Below are 22,384 nucleotides of genomic sequence, written 5' to 3'. Positions count from 1 at the left end.
TTTTCTAGCAACGATTATTTTATAGGTTGGGCAATTAATTAGGTAAATACAGAAAATTGCATTTTAATTGACAGCGCATTGACAAACTGTTTGCATTTTAATTGAAATGCTGTTTGACAAACTGTTTTTTTTTGTGCTGAGACTTTTGGTCCTTTGTCCAAAATGTCTGAAAAAGGAGTGTTTTCGAATTGGGATATCCGAATCGGTGTCTCCAAAACAGGCCATTCCGGTATTTACTATATACCTTTTTTTATATGTTTTTTTTTTTAATTTTCCAGGCTTAAGTAATATTATAATAATGTCATATGGTAGTGGGGATTTGTCAAAAACTAATGAAGGGTTTTCTGGGATTGATTCATCTGGGAATAGTTCATATCAGAATTATTGGGGTGATGTCCCCCCAACAAATTATTTGAAACTTGTTGAAGTAATCACTTCTAATATTGAGAAGATATCACGGTCTGGTAAGGGACTTTATTTAAGCCATGTCATTCTGCGTTTCTTTTGATAAATTTAATATCGTGTAGCCTATTTTGTTTGTGTGGAGAAAATAATTGCTATTTGTGACAAGGATACTGAGGTGTCGAGGGTCGGCAATATAATTTTTTCATGTAGTTTTTCTGTGAATGTTTAAATTAAAAATTAATATATTAAATCTGGTTATGCTACTTGGCTTTTTGTGCTTATGGTATGTACAACAAGACAAACCATCTACCTTTGGTATATTATTATATATATTATATAGGATATGGTACTTGTATAATTAATTATGTCTGCTCAAGTTTGTGGTTTATAAAGGAGAGTATTTGATCACGTCTTGTAGCCAATGCCCAATAAAAATAGGTGTTGGTTGGAGTAACAGCATTTTTGGTTTCATTTTAGTTTTATATTGCAAGTTAATCATAACATTGAGACCCATTACATATAATATTTTTATGCGTATGTTTACAGCTCAAGAGATAAAGCGGCTCATTAAGCTGTTGGGATCTGAACAGGACTCTGATGATTTCCAAAATCATTTGTAAGTCGTGAAATGTTGCATAAAACAAAAATGTAACGATGTTCACTTGTTCAGCATCTGGTTAGTTATGATACCGTATAGATTTGTGATGACTTTTATGTGTTGAAATTGTTAGCTGCAGTACTCATCTGGGCATGTAGGATAGGCTACACAACTTCATGCCGCGGTCCAAATGACGCGATCCTAGGCCTAGTAAAGACATAAATGCAGCAAGACTGCAGCAAGTATGCAGCAAGACATAAATGACACATGACCTGAATGCCGCAATGCATGAATGACGTGAAGCAGTAATATTGAATACGGCAGTAATTTCATTTTTTATGTAACACCAATTTTATTTTTTATGCAAACAAAAATATTAAAATTGTTTTTTGCACTTGGCAAAATAAAGATCAGACTTAGTAGTACGAAATAATCAAATCTCATGTCATTCATTCATTGCTGCATTTGGACCTTGCAGCATTCAGGTAATGCTTCTATCATGTCTTACTTCATTCGGGCCACGGCATTAAGTCGTGTACGGTACCGTATATATGCGCTTTACTTCCTTGCAATTATTTTAGTGTTATGTTGCCTATTACAGACAAATCTAATCAAATCACACACTAAATGTATTTCATGAAGCTCATGCCTTTTCTGAGATTATGCAACTTTTTATATCTTTTGTTGTGTGCAAAACTGCTGTTCCCACAGCTATGATGCATCTGTGCAACCATTATTTAAAATACAATTTTGGCAAAGAGGTACTGGTAGGCTTATTTTCTTGAACCCTAAGCAGATAAAACCATGCGACAACATATTATCATTTTTTAACATATTAATACAGTAAAGTGAAAACAAGCTATAAATTGCAAACGTTTTTGACTATACAATACACATGTTAGGCTTGTTATCCCAGTGATTCCTAACCGACAATCCGACATGCCATTTAATATTGAGAATTGATTGAGAGAATCTTTTATTTTCAGACTAGGAAAGCTTTTTGCAGAGATTAATCCTGGCAGTTGCGCATACTTGTAGACTGTAGAGTAGAGGCTTTGAATCACTGACGCAGGCCCGGTCTCCGTGATTGACAGAGTGAAGTTTCCGACTGTTAAATTTGTGATGCCAGAGAATTTTTCCATCCATTTGATGCCGCTAAATGGAGAACAGTCCTTAACGTGCGTTGCTCAAGCGCACACCCTGAAAGTCGAACCATCTTGAAGCTTTTTTGGTCACGAAGTCATGTGCTAACCAATTGAGCTGGGGATGTTCTGTGGTGCCGCGAGCTATTTCTCATATTCATTTTTTGTCTGCTTTCAAATGGTTAGCTTGGATCGTTGTTGGTGATGAAAATTTTCATGCACGATTACTTTTGTAACACCATCTAAAGGCAATATTTTGTCATACCGCAAATACCGGTACTCTATACTGCTTTGTACTTACAAATTCTTAGAGTGGCAACCTTATATTGTTGTTGCTTTGTGTCTGTACAAGTTGTGCTGATTGTCTATATCAGTAGTTCTCAAACTTTTTTCAAAAAATTTGTTGAACGGTCCCCATGTGATTTTTTCAACCACTCATGGTCCACCAAAAACTTAAGGCAAATTACTGCAAATAATAATTTATTTGTTACATGCACTTGAAAATGCACATGTCAATAAAATGAGTGCACCTGCTTGGGTGTTATCAGTTCTATGTTAGGTTCCGTTTAGTTCAATATGATCTTGATATTATGCATTACATCCAACATGTTTTGAGCTAGGTATCAATGTGACATTGACTTCTGGATCCTTGCTACCACCTGCGACAAAATGTTTTCCAATAGCTCAGATATTCTCCTACTCACAGTGTCGTTTGACAGAGACGCTTGCTTCAGCTTTTGAGCGTCAGATTCCCCCAAAACGTTTGATACAATAACTTGGCAACAAGGCAAGATCAGTTGTTCTCCGATGGGGTGAGGCCTGGTAGAGTTAGCTGTTTTTCTTGCAACTTCGTAGGAGGCCCTTAACCCTGCAGTGTTTTCTTTCCATTGATCACTAGTGCTATCAAATCTTGACCTAACTAAACTATTAGCTTGCCGTTTAAAAAAATCTGCATCTTTGTTTTGATAATCTGGATGATGTGTTACCAAATGTCCTTTCAGCTTGCTAGGTTTTAGAGCAGAACTTGCTAAAACTTTACAGCATAGCGCGCACTGCAGCTTTTCTTCTCCTCCAGAATGTATCACAGTGAAACCAAGTTGAACATAGGAATCATTGAATCTTAATTTTTTTCGAGGCTGAGCCATTTTCACTTTTTGTACTCAAATTCAAGTTATAAATTCAATTAGTAAAGTCATTATTTTTGGCTAATTTGACTAAGGCTAAAAAAGCTAAAAGTTTGGAAAGGCATTCAATTCAAAACTTAAATCAGTAAAATTAAGTAACCGGCCTTAATCAACTTCGCCTAACTCCTTTTTAGTAAGTATTTTTCGTAAATTTGTTCTTGATCTGGTAAACACAAGTGTTGTAGGAGTACGTCACCACTATTCACTCCTTGATGTCACAAAGGCGGGTCTGCTACTATTCGGCTAGTCCGATGCGGCTATTTCCCTTTTCGGCTACAGCCCGATTCGGCTAGTCCGATTGGGCTAGTTCCCTATTTGGCTACAGTCTTTATCAATTAGTTCCCTATTCGGCAATATTTTTTTAAAATCAAACGATAATCCTTCTGTAATCCAACAAAATCCTTCTGTAAATCCAACGACGCCTTCTGTTTATTTAGAGAATTTTGTATTTTATTCCACAAGATGGTTTCTTTTGCATTTCGACAAAGAAAAACAAATTGAAATGAAATTTAGCGAAAAATGTTTGAACTATTAAATTGAACTGTTTGCTCACATAAAATCGACAACGATGCCTTCTGTTTATTTAGAGAATGTTGTATTTTATTCCACAATATATTTTCTTTTATATTTGAAATAATCGAAGCTTTAGATGAGTGGGGTTTACACCTAACCACTGAGATCTTAAATCATATTTATGACACCGGAAACATCTCTAGTGATATGGTACGTTCCATATTCATAACTTTACCAAAGAAAACCGGAGCAACAGAATGCTCACTCCACAGAACAATTAGCCTTGTGAATCATTTAACAAAGATCTTACTCCGAATCATGATGATGAGATTGAAACCAAAACTAAAATGGATACAGGCCTCGAAATTTGTTTTTGTTGACGGCGGACAAACGTGTCCGGTCTGAGCAGCTATCTCGGCGGACAAATTAAGTCTCACGGCGGACACACCAGTTTTTACGTCGATCGTCATACTTAATCACTTTATCTTGATAAGTCTTCGTCATTTGAGAACCATAGTTACGGTTTAGGCCAACGGTGGGCAAACTCCGGCTCGCGAGCCGCATGCGGCTCTTCAACATATTTTTTGTGGCTCTTGTATTGAATCGTAAGTATTACAAAAAAATTAAGATTATACTTTATAAATATATTATCTCGGACTGTCAACCAAGCAGTGGCGTACCTAGGGTATAGCAGGTATGGCTCGAGCCATGGGCGCCACATTGATAGGGGCGCAAAAATCGGTTGGTATAAATTAAAATCTGTGGCTTAGCCTACACTGTCTTCAAAATCTAATTTTCGGCCAATACAACACAAAGATCAAACAAGAGTCTCTCTTTTACTGTAGCCATTGTTAAACAATGGAATTGTGACTTTGCAAAGCAACATTGTGCCTCTCCTGGTTCATTTTGCGTTCAGTCAGCAACAATTGGAAGTTTAGTAGAGTCGCCATAAGCAGCAATTAGTTGAAGCTTAGAAGTAGTACCAGAACTTACTTATTCATTTTTACAAGAATTTACAACTTTGTAAAATCAAAACATCGTGCAACCTTGACAAATGAACACTTGGAAGAATTAATTCGCACAGCATTAACAACTTATCGTCCAAATTTTCAGAGATTAGTGAGTCAAGTACAAAACTCATATGGATAAACAATCATTGTGTTTTTATTGCTGTTATGTTATGTCAAACGATTTTGCGGCTCGCTGGTGTTTATGGTTTATCCGCGAGCGGCTCTTTCTTTGAACAACTTTGCCCACCCTTGGTTTAGGCTTTTTAAAATTTCCGCAAAGTCACTCTAAAAGGCTTTCGTCAAACCAACGAGGTGCGCTTGAAGAGTCAAAGCGCCGTGTAGCTGCTAAATATGATGATGATGATAATATGATGATTGTTAAAATTTTGAATTTTATGGACTTTGTGTCTGATGCAAATAAATAATAAAAAAACAATACGCCGCATAACTGATTAACTTCCACCTCCGAGGTCGTATGGCTTCTTGCGTCACAATGCTCTGGGCACGAGTCGGAAAACTTCTACACTAACGCTATTTTCTGCTGTGCGAAGCTTCACTAGGCTTTTTTCTTTAGGTTTATTTTTGCGTGTCATGTGAGCGAAAGTGACGAAAAGAATAAACAAAACATTAGAAAAAGCGCAATTATTTTTTGCTCTCTCCGTGATGCGGTCTTGCTGTAGTAACCTACTCGTATTATCTAACTTTGTAACCAACCTTGCCTTATCAATATTACTCGGAGATCAAAGCCAGACATTGTGCCATAAGACTTGAACTAAGTTGGGCGTGATTAGTGTAGAAGTAGCGGTCGGTACTCCTATCAATTCTTAGCAAAGAATTCACATTTGTTACGCTGATTCAATGTCATCAATCGTAGAAGCAACGTAAAAATCAATAGTTTTTCTGCTTGAATGGAAGCTAAGGGATATAGTATTAACTTTTTCTAGATGCGCGCTGAGAATGCGATAATTTCGCATTCCCAGCGCAAATTATATTCTTGCAACAGATGCTCGTGCTATGAATGACGATTTGCATCGCTAGTTCCTGCGTTATTTCTCGGCGGACAAATATGACCGATCTAGAGGGTACTTCCCGCGGACATCACATGCTGTGACGGCGGACATGTCCGCCGTGTCCGCCGTGAATTTCGAGGCCTGGAAATTTCAACAGCACAGTTTGGAATTGTTCAAAACAAAGGGACCACAAAAGGAATTTTTACATTAAAAATGATAACAGAGTATGTCCGATTCTTCTGTGTATTTAGAGAATTTTGTATTTTATTCTACAATATCGTTTCTTATGCATTCTTGCATTTTATCCAGTGTTTACCTTTGAGTGCCTTCCCAGACGGCAAAATCCGTCATTTTTAAAAGTTAAAAATGACGAATTTTGTTGTCTGGGTTAGTTCAAAATATGTTTTTTACATCAAAACAACATTTTTCATTATTAACAATAGAGGTTAATGAGATATATAAATAGAAGTGTTTTGTTAGTTGTTCGAGTGTGTTATTGTTCAAAATACATGTAAAAACTTACATACGAGTTATTAATTACGGAGATAGCATAAATTTGATGCTCTAAAACAAAGTCATATATTGTCATAATACTGTAGTATAGTCAAACTGGCAAATGAGCGGACGACAGTTTTTTATGATAATACGCAGTCCATCAATTTAGAGTACTAACCGGAGGTAAGTATTAACCGGCGATTCAATTCGATAATATCAAACCTCCATCTTTACACTCTGACTACAAAAAAAAATTAGGCCTATATCACGTGAAAGTTACGAGTACTTAAGCATTGATTTCAACGACCTAATTTTTAGGAAAAATCAACTTTACGACCGGTATTGCGAACTTTGATCTTCCGCTTTGCAAGGCAACTTGATAGTTACTTTGCGCTTTAGTCCAACGTAGAGTGGTTTCACTTTAACCTGAATAAAAAAATGTTTACTTTCTGGCTTTCTTTCCCAATTAAAATCATTAATCAACGCATTCAAAAAGGTTTTCCAGAATTTTGTTATTGTGCGGTGACATGCATTTCTGTGGTAAACAACTTTCCACTTTTTTCTCCGCTATTCTCTTTTAAATACCGGCGCCCGTAATTAGGAGTGGTAATTACGCAATTAATAATGACGCAACCAAGGGCTTTAATTTATTGCACGGCTCACCCAGACAGTAAGATCCGCCATTTTTACATTGATTTAACGTCTGCAGACGTTGAATCGTTGTAAAAATGATGGATTTTACCGTCTGGGAAGGCACTCAAAGGCAAAAGAAACGATAAATTGTGGAATAAAATACAAAATCTCTAAATAAACAAAAGGCGTCGTTGGGTTTAGAATTTTGTAATAGTTGAGGCTTCTAATATATTCTAAGTCAGTGGTTCTCAACCTTTTTGTCTTGGTGGACCCTTTTTGGTGTCTTCGAAGCGGTCGCGGACCCCTAAAAATTTCAATTTGAAATTTTGGTATATTGCGTTTCCTTATGGAATCATATGTTACATAAGTTTCAAAGCAACACACTTAAAAGAATTTGTTGAATTTGCAACGCACTTGACGATTGATGAGATTGACGAAATTATGTTATGATTTATGAGCTATATGTTGGCACACAGGATCAAACATTGGTAAGCTATATGCTCATTTGGTGTTTTTCTATAACTTTTATCAAAAGTTAATAGAAAACTTGCGACTGTTACAAAGAATTTCTTCCTTTTTTCATTTGAAATCAATATTAATTCGTTATAATCACAGTCATTGCAAAACTGTGAGTGGTGATAGACTGCCGACTAATGTTTGTATTTCTAAATTAATCATTGATCAACAATCTGTTGTCTTAAAAGAATTTAGTTGAACATAGCCAACATAGTCTTATTAAAAGGTTTAAGTAATTTATATATATGATATTTTAGTTAAGAAACCAAGCCTTTGTGCAATGTCCTTTGCAATTTCAAACGACGCACCAGTGCGTTGCGACTTACAATTTAAGAATCACTGTAGGCTAATACATTAACAAAGCACAAACAATTTTTAAATTTCTTATTTTATCCGTCTAAAACTCGGAAACTTTCGCGGACCCCGGAAATCGCTTTACGGACCCCTTGGGGTCCGCGGACCCCCGGTTGAGAACCACTCTTCAAAGTTTACATGCAGACGGCGACGCAGGATGCATGTCAATTTTATCTGAGCAAACATTAACAGTTCAAAAATAAATTGAGCAAACAGTTCAATTTAATAGTTCAACCATTTTTTGCTAAATTTCATTTCAATTTGTTTTTCTTGTAAATACAAAATTCTCTAAATAAACAGAAGACGTTATTGGATTTACAGAAGGATTTTGTTGGATTACAGAAGGATTATCATTTGATTTTCAAAAAATTGCTGAATACGAACTAACCGATATAGACTGCAGCCAAGTAGGGAACTAGCCCAATCGGACTAGCCAAATCGGACTAGCCCAATCGGACTAGCCGAAACGGGCCATTCTGCACAAAGGCGATAGAAACGAAAGGCAAGGCTTAAAAAACTGTGTGGAGGGATGCAAAGCCAGCTTATTGAAATATATCTTTTAACTTTGGTTTGGAAAATAAGTTGCCTGAAAATTTGTACTTTCCACAATTTTTTTTCCTTCAGAATCGTGTTAATTTGTTTGGAAGGTGCTTTGCGGTCCCAGAAACTTGTCTCGCGGACCCCAAAAGGACCGCGGACCCCAGTTTGAGAGCCGCTGGTCTATATTGTAGTTCAGTAGGTGAATGCTATCAGCTGTGCATGGAAATGTTTTTGCCCATTTTGTCTGCTAAGGAAAAAGCAGCATACCAGTGGTTCTCACCCTTTTTATCTTGGTGTACCCCTTTTGGTGCCTTCAAAGTGGACTATCACGTCTCCTAATGGAAACAAACGTTTCATAAGTTTCAAAGCGACACACTTACAAGAATTTGCTGTACTGGTAGCCTACTCGCGACGCATTTATGACGATTGATGACATTGACTAAGTTATGTTCTGAGCTGTATATGTTGGCACACAAGATCAAAATTCTATTCTATTATTATCAGGGTTCGATCTTAGCGGTAGTCAGCTAGCCAATGGCTAGTGAAAATTTGCGCGGACTAGTAGAAATTTTGCAGTACTAGTCCGATTGGCTAGTGAAAATATTCGCCAGTGAAAAGTTTTGGTTTACAAAATGGCAATCGGCGACGCCACTCTGAAATACTGCAAACGAAGAAGGCGGCAAAGTCGTTCGACTGAGCACGTGACTACTTTTTTCTCGCATTTTTGCTAGACACGACGCGTGGTAGTAGTCAGCACAGAGTTGCCAATTTGACTTTTTTGAAGCCAGGTATTGAGAATCTGGCTGTTTTTCAACTCTCTTGGCTTTTTTTGAATAAAAAAAAGCCAGAAAAATTAGGCTGTTTCTGGCTTTTTTTCATGTTTCATCGATTTTTTGTCAAATTAATAAAAAACCAACATAATTTTGGCTTTTTTTGGCTTAATTTTATCTTTTGCGATTTTTTTTAGGAAAAAATTCGGTCTGCGTCAATTCGAGCAGTAATTTCTACCTTATATTTGGTTGTAGTGTCCGACCGAATTTCGTTTTGAAGCCGAAACTAGAAATTTTTCTAGTTGCTTGTCTTTTCATTAACTATGTTTCTGCGTTGTCGCTGAAGTCAAAGTTCGGTGGGACACTATTTGGTTGTGCACTTTTTATATGTGTATGCTTAATGAATACTAATTGGCTTTTTCAGCTGTTTTTTTGCTGGCTTTTTTCGTGACTAGGTCTGGCTTTTTTTGGTGAAGACAGGTTGGCAACCCTGGTTAGCACGGAGACGTCAGCATCCCAGCAAGCAGCAGTTAGCAAAATTAACATTTTTTGTTGATATATTGTAATCAAATGCTGATTCAACGTTACTACAAAGTGTCTAACGCTTAGTGTTAGCTGGGTAGTTATCGCTATTGAGACTTCTTTGGATTGCTACCTTGTCGTAGTTGAAGAGCTCGTGTGCCTCCGTGACCTAGAAGGTGTTTTTGCGCGTATTGTTGCTCTCTTGTGCGTACTGAAATCTGAAAGCCTTTAGTTAGTTTCAGTCTAAGCCAAAACACTTATCTTAATACGTCATCAGACAAGTGAAAAGTCAGTAAACTGGTCGGACTAGTGAAAAATCGTGCGGGCTAGTGAAAACGGGTAGCAACTAGTCCGGTGGGCTAGTGAAAAAAAAAGTTAAGATCGACCCCTGATTATGCTGATTTAATGTTTTTCTATAAAATTTATCGAGAGTTATTAGAATGTAGGAAACCTTTACAAAGAATTTCTCCTTTTTTTATTATTTGTAATCAACATTTTTTTGTAATCACGTTTGTGATAAGTGGAATGCTGATAGACTGCTGACTAACGTTTGCATTTGTAAATTAAGCATTAATCAATAATCTGCTGTCCCAAAAAAATTAAGTTGAACATAGGCTCTACATAGCTTTATAAAAAAAATTTAATCTTTTATGTGAATTTTTTTCTACTGAACCTTTGTGTCACGCCCTTTGAAATTTTAAACGTCAGACCAGGACATAACGACACCTGGGTTTTCTTTTCAGTCATTTATCGGTCATTGACCAATTTTTTAGCAAAATGTCCGAAAAAAATATATTCAATTCGGTCAAAATGTCTGAAAAAATATATAGTCAAAGTCAATTGACTATATATGACCAAAAATGACCGAATTTTTTTAAGTTATTTCGGACGAATGACCGAAAAGTCTCAGCAAAAAAAAAAAAAGACAACGACACACAGATGCCGATCTCGGTTAAGAACTGCTGCAGTATATATATATATCTCCACTATACAGTATTAAATAAATTTCACACTGACTTCAAAATAAGTAGGCTAAGCTAAACTTCTTATCAAAGTGTCTTTCATAGTACACAAAATTTCCAAGTAAAATTTAAGTTACTAATATTATTATGTTGACTTCTGAAGATGGTATTATTAATTACCATTCCCAAGGGCTTGTGCAACAAGCAAACTGCATTACAGCCAACAAATCAAGCAGAGAAGCTATGAAAATGCTATAATTTTTTAAAATAGTCAGAATGAAAAGGTTAAGGTTTGTACCAACAACCTGCTGCATTTGAGGTGAAAGATTGATGGTCTGCCACAAAATACTTTTCTTTTCTGTAGAGTGCTGTAAGCCTAAAAAAGTTGGGAACCACTGTGTTAGCCCTTTGCACCTCCCTGGCTCAAGACATAATTATGACGTAATTACATTATGCATCTGCCCTTGCAGCACCATTAGCCTATGCCCTATGGCATAGTTTCAAACATCTTCCTGTTGAAGGGAAACATGGCGTTTTTTTTTTTTTCATTTAACTTGTAGCTTACAGCTTTTGTTTCTTCCAATACCTCTGTTTTATTTTACATTTTTAAATGAGAACATTGTAATTTTTTTCTTAGATCTAAACAGAAATATATATATAGCCTGTTTTGTTCGATCAAATGATGTGTTTAAACTTTACTCAATCATCTGAATTCTGCAGTTAGCAACTTGTGCACAATTATCAGCTGTTTCGGAGATTTATATTCCTTTAATTTAAACAATATATTGCACTACGTGCATTGTCTGAAATTCAAATAATAATAATTGGATTTGTCTGTGTATATGGCCATGATGCAGTATAATTAGCTGATTGGTGCTGTAATAACACTTGTCCTACAATACGAGTTTGGTCTTTATTAAGAAAAGTAGAATTTTGAAATAGTGCATCATCATGCGTTGTGTGGAAGACGTGTAACTTTTTTACGCTGTAGTTTCTAATAAAGCTTTGATTGCTAACATCAAGTCAAATATTTCTCTTATCGCTTCACAAAAAACGTTTTACATACCAGCTTACCAGCTATCCTTATTAGACAATAAGGAATTATATATATAATTATTATGTGGATAATAATAATTGCAATTGCCAATGCATCCAACACTTCATGTCATGAATACAATTTATTTGTATCATATTTTATAGTTTAGAACCTAACTCATACTAGTGATGTTTTAATGGGGGCATGACTGTTGTTGATGTTTGGCTTTATTGACATGTTGAAAGAAACGGATTGGCTTTGACAATATAGCATGTAAGTTCTACATATCTTCCCTTTATTCACTAACGTTCTTTAAAGATCCCTAGACAGATAGCTGATTGTGAGATTTTGTATATTTGCAGTGAGGAAGCCTTTTTTGATAGCTAGTTTTGCATACTTGTGGGCCCTGTGGGGCCTTTGAACCAATGGATGGTCGGTCTCGTAAGCAGAGGTGGGCACCGCTACTTTTAAAGTAGCGCGCTACCCGCTACCGCTACTTGGGCCAAAGTAGCGCGCGCTACCGCTACCAATTTACAAAAGTAGCGCGCGCTACCGCTACTTCTTCCGCTACTTTTGTTTAAAATGATACTAGGAAACACTCAAGTCCCTAGTGATACAAAAATGACCTTGAAAACGAATGTTATCATTCGTTTACGCTGTCATTTTAACTTCGTTATAGAAAACACATTCTAAGGGAAATTTATTGTTACGCATCAGGGATATCTAAACACAAGCATTTCAAAATGAGAGTCTTTAAGTCCTGCCCGCTTTCGCTTAAGCACATCTTTTCCAACAGAGAAAAGTCTCTCCACCGCAGCACTGGAAGGAATGGGGGTGTTGTATTTAATGAACAGGTATGTTTTAACTCGGTATTCGAAAAGCTCAAGGACTTGCTCCTGTCCGTAAAAAAGGCGTCCACAATTGCTGCTTCCTTCTGCATCAACGTTTCACAGAATGGCGCCAACACACCAAAAAATTCATCCTCGGAGTCGTGACTGGTGTTGGTGTCACTCTTCTCGGTAACAACCTGGCTTGCTGTCTCCCGCAACAGTTGACGCAACGACCGAAACTTTGCAACCAAACCGATTATATAGCTGCTTGACCACGCTCAACAGTCGAATTACATCTGTCTTGACTTTTTCTCGCAGTGCGTCAGCATCATCCGTGGAAACGTAGTGCAGAAATTGTAGCCACGACTTGAAGGAGGGATGAAGACATGATGCCATAACGCATTTTATGTTGTTGAAATGCTTGTTGAATCGTTTCTTCACCCCTTCAAGGACTTTCACTTTCAACTCCTCACAGGTCACAAGATCACTGATCTCGGTCAAATTCTTCTCGCAAATTGTGATGGTTGGAAGCAAGACTCCGTAATATGCCTTGGACTCGCCCTGAAGAATGTTTAAAGCCTGGCAGATAGGCTTCATCACACGGAGATATTCGCCGAAGAAGTTGACGTCAGCTAGAAACAGGGTTGTTGGTATTTTACCCGACCCAAAAAAACCCGGGTGGGTTTTTTTAATAAAACCCACTTAAAAAAACCCAAAAAAACCCATAAAAAAAACCAGAGCATCATATTTGTCCAGTTTTCATTGGAAAATTAAAAATATTCACAAAAACACTACAAGGCACTTCCAACAAACTTTAAATTAGGACTTAAGGATGTGATTGTGAAGTAATTTCCAAGAATAAACTGAAAACGCAGTGGATATTGCACAGTACACAAAAATCAAGTAATGTCACTTTGTGTATACCGGTACTACATTAAAACTCATTTATGCAAGAAGGCCTTATAGTTAAATTGGTGAAAGTACTACTCTACTGTAGTCTGTATATATGATGTGAAATGCAATTTAGGAGGCTATTTACCAATTACAGATTCCGAATTCTAACGCATGGCTGTTTCAGAGCATTTGCCTAATTGGCCACGCAATCGCTCAATTGCTCATCCATGGATGCAACCTAGTTCGTACCCTGAACAGTTTGGACCCTCAGTTCGTACCCTGAAAAGATCGAGAAAAAAATTAAAAAAAGCGGAAGTTGCTGATCGCAGTTTCCGCAAACATTTTAAAATTTTCACCCTGAAAAGATCGAGAGAAAGATAGCACAAAACCGAAGTTGCTGATCGCAGTTTCCGTTAACCCTAACCATAGACTAATCTATGCTCTAACCCTAACCTTCGCTGATCGCAGATTCTGCAAACATTTTTCCGCAGTTTCCGCTAACCTTTACCCTAACTCTAGTCTCTAACCATAGACTAATCTATGCTCTAACCCTAACCCTTGCTGATCGCAGTTTCCTTAAACATTTTTCCGCAGTTTCCGCTAACCTTTACCTACCTTTACCCTAACCATAGAGTAATCGATGCTCTAACCCTCGCTGATCGCAGTTTTCTTTTAAAACATTTTTCCGCAGTTTCCGCTAACCTTTATCCTAATCCTAACTATAGAACAATCTATGCTCTAACCCTAACCCTCGCTGATTGCAGTTTACGCAAACATTTTTCCGCAGTTTTTGCTAACCGCAGTTCCGGCTTACCCTAACTCTAACCATCGAGTAATCTATGCTCTCTAACCCTAACCTGCGCTGATCGCAGTTTCCGCTAACCCTAACCCTCGAGTTTGTTTGCGGAAACTCCGATCAGCGACTTCGGCTTTGTGCTATTAAACTGCGATCAGCGACTTCGGCTTTTTTAATTTTTTCTCTCGATCTTTTCAGGGTACGAACTGAGGGTCCGAACTGTTCAAGGTACGAACTAGGTTGCACCCCTCATCCATTACTATATATAATATATATATAAATGATAAAAAATATTTAAACATGATGGCATAAATGCTCCTTGCCTTCAAATCTAAACAAATGATGCAATAATGTGATTTTTACCACAGTAGCATCAACTTGGTATAGAAATCAGTGGATGATGCAACATCCAACTTGATCTTGAAACTAATGGATGATGCAACATTCAAGCAACAACAGCCCTAGTGCATTATTTTATTGAGTTATGCAAGCATGTATTATACTGTGAGTGAAAGGCACTTCACTCGTAAAAAGTAGTTTTGAGGTGAAATAAGCATGAATCTACCTTTTTAACCCAATAAAACCCAAAAAAACCCGGGTTTTTTTAAAAAAACCCGGGCGGGTTGGGCTTTTTTAAAAAAACCCGGGTTTTTCTCAACCCTGGCTAGAAAAGACCAAAACTTTGCAACCAAGCCGATTATATAGCTGCTTGACCACGCTAGTATTGCAAAAAAACAAGCATTTTTTTCAATTTAAATTAAAAAGTAGCGGGTAGCGGGAGTGCGACTGAAAAAAAGTAGCGCTTCTCCCGCTACCGCTACTTTGGAAAAAAATAGCGCCGCTACTGCTGCCGCTACTCCAGCTAAAAAGTAGCGCCGCTACCGCTACTTTTACCAAAAAAGTAGCGCGCTACTGCCCACCTCTGCTCGTAAGTATATATGTACTATTTACAGCAGGTTTCATGCTCCACACAACTGTGATTTGCTGATAGAAGGACGGAACTTGTCTCTTGCTCTCGTATTGTTACAGTTTTTACCAGGGCCCCGGAGCTTTTAAGAGTTTTGTATGCGCATACCGTATTGCGGTATTACCGTAGTCCTAGCCACTGAGCTACCTCTTATCTCACGTTTAGTTTTTGTATTTTGTAAGTAAATTGTTGAATATATTCTTTGTTTTTTTACTGTAAAAGCTTCTTATGAAGTCAGTGACAATGTGCGTGTGCCATTGCATATGCAGTAGATATTATATAGCATTGAATGTTTACACTGTTTGGTACCAAGGTGTTATTGTGTATTAATATTGAGTGGTTTGAACTTTGAATGTTTCTTTTGTAGTTTAACTTTTGTTGCTAATAACCATTTCATCTATTAACAACCACATGTTAAGCAGTTTTTTTAAAACGCTAACCCATACTGTCTGCACACGTCGAGGGATTTACATCCATAGAGCATTTAACTGTATAGTTGCAACGTATATTCTTCAGTTTCTTTATCGTTATTTTTAACTTCAGACGCCAACGGCAACATCAAACCAATCAGGTTTGTAAAGAAACCGCAAAGAACCTTAAGGATATAAGAACCCTTCCTGTTCCTGCGATCCCTTCTGAACAGGTGATAAAGTTTGGATTCTTTAGTAATATAATCAATGTCAGTATTTTACTTCTTCAACTCAATGATATATATGTTTTTTTTGTTTTGTTTTTTCATTAAACAATTTTCTGTTGAACCGACAGTTTGCTTTTTCACATATGCGGGCTATGAGAGTGGGACACTCCGTCGTGTCTCACAGTAACGATAGCCTCGTTCAGCATATCAACGTTGATTTGTCTTCTCGCTCTTTATGATTCCTACTGACCCCGCACTTTTCAGTTTCTGATTGAAGGGTTAGGATAAGATCTCTTTCGTTGTGGTGAGGATCTGCTTTGGATCCTTGTCCGTGTGCTGCATTCGAACCCGTTTGAGTGGGCCATCAGTGACAAAAATCTGCAACTGGATACTATTAGGTCACGTTTGAGCTCTGCGAAGCTGTTTACTTAATTAGTCACATCATGAAAATCGGAATTAATGTGCAATTAATCTCAATTTAAAAGTCCTCGCCCAATTTCTCTCTAAAATTTGTCAAGGGAATAGTGCAGTAAAAATTTGGTGCCTACTTGTTTATGTGAGTTCTCATCCTATTTTGTAAACTTATGTGATGTTTGGAATTCGTAGTATCCTCATTATCGCATTTAACATGGCAAAAGCAATAATATAACCACATGATGTGCACAGCGTCAGAGAAAGGCCCAGACAAGCTTGCTGACTAATAATTTCTCGGATATCCTCAACGCATTTCAAGCTACACAGCGAGAGGCAGCTGACACTGTGAAGGAATGTGTAGCGAAGGCTCGAGTTTCCAGTGCCGCTCGTTATGGAAGGGAAGCTGTTTTCACGTTTGATGGGTGTGTTTTATAGTCAAAGATATTCTTTATACTTATTCCAAAGCTACCCATTTCCTTTTTGAAAGTTACTATTTCAGTATTCATTGCGATGCATGGAGATGCAATTTTGTTCTGAAAATACACTTTATGACATTTTCGAAGTGGACACGAAGACTGGTTGTCTTTCTTGTTAATGAAATAAAATCTTTATTCTTAGATCTACAACTAACTAGATGACTTTATTTCGCTGCTTTTTGTTTGTTGTGACACTGCTTTGTCATTGTGATGTTACATTGTGTGTATGAGATATCATGTTCTCACAATGGACGCAAATGAAAAGATATCCTTTCGCGTCTGCTTTGCTTTCAAACGGTTTAGCCTACCACTCTTCTTATGAATTGCCAAGAATGTTTTTGAAGTTCTAAAACAGTGGTTCTCAACCTTCTTGTCTTGGTGGACCCCTTTTGATGCCTTCGAAGCGGTCGCGGACCCCTAAAAATTTGTATTTGAAATAATTTTCGTAGCCTATATCGCGTCTCCTTATGGAATCATATGTTACATAAGTTTCTAAGAACACACTTAGAATAATCTGCTGAATTCGCGATGCACTTAGCGATTGACGAAATTATGTTAATTATGTTGGCACACAAGATGAAACATCAATAATGTATATGCTCATTTGATGTTTTTCTATAAATTTAATCAAAAGTTAGTAGAATACTTGTGACCGTTACAAAGAATTTCTCCCGTTTTTAAACTTGTAATCAATATTAATTCGTTATAATCGCAGTCATTGCAAAGCTGTGAGTAGTGAGACTGCTGACTAACGCTTGCATTTTTAAGTTAACCATTTATCAACAACCTGCTGTCTCAAAAGAATTAAGTTGAACATGGTCAACATAGCCTTATTGAAAGGTTTAAGTCATTTAGCCTATATGATACTTTAGTTAAGAAACCAAACCTTTGTGCCATGTCCTTTGCAATTTCAAACGACGCAACAGTGCGTTGCGACTTACAGTTTGAGAATCACTGTAGGCTAATACATAAACAAAGCACAAACAATTTTTAAATTTCGTAATTTATCAATCGTGCAGAAAACTCGGAAACTTTCGCGGACCCCCTGAAATCGCTTCACGGACCCCTTGGGGTCCGCGGACCCCCGGTTGAGAACCACTGTTCTAAAACATCATTGTTTTTGTTTTTTTGAAAGGGCCAATGCACTTGCTTTCAACTTTTTCCAAATTGCCTTACTTCGCAAGGTAACGCACATGATTCAATTATATACTTTCCTGACAAATATTCTTCACTTAGTTTTTGAACTTCAAAACCTCCGTTTGCAAATTAATTTTTATTACTTTTTCAATGTAACTTTTTGTATTCGATTTGTTGACAATTATAACTAAGTATGAATCTAGTGGCGTGCAAGACCAACAACAAATATCACAAGAAGAACAAGATGAACTTCGTAGACTGGATGAACAAGCAGCTGCCATGCGTGAGCTACATGTGAGAACAAAACTGTTAAACATACGATATAGGTTAATTTATTCAAATTATATAAACAAACAAAGCCTATATCTATTATTTTTTAAACAAAAGATTTTCTTATTTTTATACGGTTCATCACGTAAGAAAGGCCTTATTGATTATAATAGTTCTGAAAATCAATTTTGCGCAAAGCCTGGTTTCACATTCGAATCACCAACATTACGAAAGGTCTTCTACTAAAAGCAGCCTCTTGTGATAAACTTACAACGCAGTGAAAAAGCCTTATCATACTTGAAGGTGGAAATGAAGATTGACTTACTTGCTTTCCCTTCACTGAATTCGAAGTTTCTAATGCCATATTACTTCAAACGTTATTTTACCACGATCTTTTATCTTTTCCTCACTGAAACTACTTTATTACTTGGCTAGTTTACGCTGCGCGTCATATGTATATATTGTATACTGGTTGATTATTTATTACGTTGCCTTTATGTGATTGGAGAAAAAGGTAAATAACTTTACAACACACACTTGCATGATATATTTAAAATTGATATAAAGTTTCAACTCTTGTTTAATCATTCAGACAAATTTGTTGCTCTCTGTGTCATGTGTTGTGCTGATGAGACATCCTTTTCATTGGTGCAGCTATTTGTTTTTGTATTTCCAATCATAGGCGGATATAGCGGATCTCAATAAGACATTTCAAGACGTGGCAGCCATGGTCTACGAACAACAAACTAACATCGGTGAGAACTAGGGTTGTAAAAATACTGTATTTTTGGTTGTGCGTAAAATACAAATGTAAAATACATGTATTTTTCGTATTTTTTCTGTATTTTTCGTATTTTATAACTAAATAAACCGAAAATTTTGTCTACTTACCGTGATGATGCTTTTACTTACAGTGAAAATTATGTCTACTTGCGAGTAGCCTACTTAAGCTGAAATCAAATCCAACAGCACCTATTTAGCAATTAGCACCAACAAATCTCTAGCTACGTACTGTACAGTTTTGTAGGTACTGTACAACTCCATACAGCTTCTAAGTGCTAACTTCGCATTGCGACATTGCAAGGCAGCATTCTTACATCACAAAGCTTCAGCTCTACATAAACCCCCTAAACCTTAAACTTGCTTTGATGTAAGTGAACTAACATTATGCTGAGTAGCCTACCACGCGGGCCACTCAGAACAACGTGGTGGGCGGTTACACATGTCCGCAATAGAACAATGACCTAATTGTGACCTAGATCGCCTGTGACATCACAATATATAATATCTGTGGAAGACTATAAGGCCATTGCAAGTAAGGTATTAGGTACAATCACTAAACGTTGATAAAAAAGAATATACAGGGCTCTAAAATCCGCAGTTGGAATGGTTGGATTGTGTAAAAGTCCTCATTTGTATACGTTGTTATGTAGGCCTACCATTCCGCGACCCTCAGAAGCATCCTCGTGATCCTCGTTTGGGTCGCGACGATGAGTTTGGAAACCACTGACCTACAAGGACCAAGAACATCGCGTAGTGAGCGGATGCTTCCTGCCATTACGCTGTTGCCGGAGCATGACGCGAGCTTTTACTAAGTTTTAATTTAATACGAAAAATACATGTATTTTTCCGTCGATGTATTTTTCTTTTTTACACATGTGTATTTTACACAAAATGTATTTTTACAACCCTAGTGAGAACATATTGCACTTTTTGCTTCGTCATCGCATTCGTCTTTTGCAATCTAGGATAAAAAGCTTGTGTGTCACCAGAGAAGCGAGGATCACTATTGCGAAAAGGAATTATATCGCCCTAAAACTTACATAAGTTTATACTGTAAATATCTTCAACCAATATTTCTGTTTGGAAATCGCAATGTTACTGTCTTGATAGGCTTCTTTTTCAATGCCAATTTTTACTGGCTACGGTTACTATTTATATATATGACGAGCAAACCAACAAGATTGTCCTTTTTCCATAGTAAATTTATTGCGCTCAAGCACTATGCTCATTTTTGTAACAACGTTAACAACATTTTTGTATTGAACAAGACGCAAACCACCTCACGTTTTATTTGTTGTCACTTGGCATGCTTACAGATACCATTGAGAGCAATCTAGAGGACACAGAGGTGGACATCGTTAAAGGAAACGTAAAATTGTTGCAAGCTCGAGCCAGCAAGGTAATTATACAACATTGATTAGATCAGGGCTTCCCAAACTGGGGGTCGCGACCCCCTAAGGGGTCGCGTAACTAACTTCAGGGGTTGCAGAGAGTATACCAATTTGCACCAGGTACTGCATATTACACTTCTGTGCGAGATGTTGTGACAGTTAACCTATTGACTTTATTAAGAGTCGCGCACTCAATAGGCTGCTCGTATTTTTGAAAATTTATGAGGTGAAATGGAATCGGAGTTAAAAACTCTTTTATTGCATCATGAAGTGTGGTGGCTTTCAAAAGTCAAAGCTTTAAAATGGCTAGCCAATTAACGTTGAAAACCGAAATCGTGATTTTTCGGCTTCGGTCATTTTCAGAGGCATTCGGTCATCAAGACAACTCCGGTCTTTAAATGGAGGTTGGAGGTAACCAAGGGCATGCTCCCTGTAGAAAAACATGCACCAAAAAATCCTGGACTACTACTACATCTAGCTTTTGAAATTATGTCAGATTTGCTTGAAAAACTGAACGAACATAATTTGTCCCTTCTAGGAGTAAACATCAATATTTTTCATTAAAATCTAAAAGTGATGCCTTCATCAAAAAATTGAACATCTGGAAACCAAAATGTCAAAATGATTTATCTGAAATGTTCTCACTTCGCCTACCATTCTAATCTAAACAACATTGAAACCGTCTTGAGACCAGCTTTAACTAACATTGAGCGACGGGTGGACTTGCTTTGTAGCAGAAGGCAGCAGTCACACCCATCACACTGAATAAATGTGTTTGCTTTTTTGTTTTGTTTCCAGTAGGCTACCCATAGGCTTCTTTGTGATGGTCAAAAATAAATAAAAACAAACTGAACTGAGTGCCGGTAAATTGTGTTTGGTTTTCGTTTGATGTAAGCTTTTCAATAAATATCACAAACGTATATTTCGCACTGTTCGTCGCTTTAATCGTAAGGGGCCGCGAAACATTTTAGGAGATTAAAAGGGGTCGCGAGCAAAAAAGTTTGGGAAGCCCTGGATTAGATGATACCTTAGCATTTTGTCACCTGCTGGAAGACGAACCGTTAGAATTTCAATTAGTTTTTTTTTTGTATTTTTGAGCCTTTCGACCAGTCGGTCTCTGTAAAGAGGCTCTACAACTGGTCGACCCTAATGTTTTTTTTGGGAGGGAGAAGGCTTTGTAAAGAATTGGACCGTTGTACTTTGTGTCAGTGTGATGTTTTGTACTGTAAATGTGAATCTTTTGGCTTTAATCCCATATTATGGTGTCTTTGGTGCGGATTTTCGACATCTGGAGTAGGCTACTGTGTGCAATTGTGCATCTTCTTTCGAACCCGCAGCTTCCATATCCTCTCTGATGCAGTCTCTCCATCTTTTAGATCTTCCTCTCTTCTCTACACTACCAATTGTTAAACAGTTCTACACGTGTAATCCTCCTATTTCTTTAAATGAGCTTTTTTCATTGCAGCAATGCTTCTTTGAGCTTTCCCACATCCATCTCTTCTCTACCGTCACTTCGTTTCGGATTTTATCCATTACTAGTGTTTGGTGTTGTTTGTTTTTTTACAAATGTTTAGCTTTAAATGTAAATAGTTTGGCTGAACGTGTTCGCTTTTAATGTGTCTTAAAGACTTAGCGGTGGTTGCATAGTGAATGTATCATTCAGAAAACTAATTATTTTTAAAACGGTCTTGTGTCGCTTCAAAGATTTTTTTTGTTTTTCAGTCTAAGTCGAGAAAAAGGAAATGTTATCTTTTGATCGCTGTAACAATTGCCACCATCATTGCCATAATAGTAGCAATTTCCAAAATATAGCTGACATCTTTCGCTTGTTCTTCCGTCCATGAATGAAGATCGCAGAGGATTGTTTATGTCAAATGTTCTACAGATGACGTCATAATGTAGTAGTTTTCAGTGGCGGCTTGTAGTCTTAAAACATGGCGGGCTGCATCAACCAGTAACCTAATATAAATAATTATAAACCTGTACTGGACACCGATTTTCTAAGTGTACAAACCTGCAGGCCCGGTGCTAGGAACCGCGGGGCCCAATTAGAAATGTGATGACGGGGCCCCTACTCTTCATAGCAAAATTTATGGGTG

The 22,384-nt window shown here is 37.2% G+C and overlaps 1 protein-coding gene across 1 annotated transcript; it reads left to right on the top strand.

Annotated features, from left to right (window-relative positions):
- The first annotated feature begins 298 nt into the window (after window positions 1–298).
- On the top strand, window positions 299–22,097 carry LOC145788383 (syntaxin-12-like). Its single transcript, XM_082600153.1, has 8 exons — window positions 299–464; window positions 952–1,021; window positions 15,721–15,820; window positions 16,481–16,650; window positions 18,045–18,135; window positions 18,794–18,866; window positions 20,211–20,293; window positions 22,008–22,097. Exons 1-8 carry the CDS (start codon window positions 299–301, stop codon window positions 22,095–22,097), a joined length of 843 nt encoding a protein of 280 aa, XP_082456279.1.
- Window positions 22,098–22,384: the final 287 nt, after the last annotated feature.

This window comes from Aplidium turbinatum, chromosome 2 (assembly GCF_918807975.1).
Source record: "Aplidium turbinatum chromosome 2, kaAplTurb1.1, whole genome shotgun sequence".
Lineage (NCBI taxonomy): Eukaryota > Metazoa > Chordata > Ascidiacea > Aplousobranchia > Polyclinidae > Aplidium > Aplidium turbinatum.
Note: the sequence above shows the minus strand (reverse complement) of the source record. Positions and strands in the feature narration are given on the sequence as shown.

Bases quoted from the DNA above. Each gene is read 5' to 3' on its own strand.
- LOC145788383 (XM_082600153.1), top strand. From the start codon at position 299: ATGTCATATGGTAGTGGGGATTTGTCAAAAACTAATGAAGGGTTTTCT. The intron at 15,821-16,480 runs GTGATAAAGTTT...TGATGTGCACAG, and splicing joins CTGCGATCCCTTCTGAACAG to CGTCAGAGAAAGGCCCAGAC. The intron at 16,651-18,044 runs GTGTGTTTTATA...GTATGAATCTAG, and splicing joins GCTGTTTTCACGTTTGATGG to TGGCGTGCAAGACCAACAAC.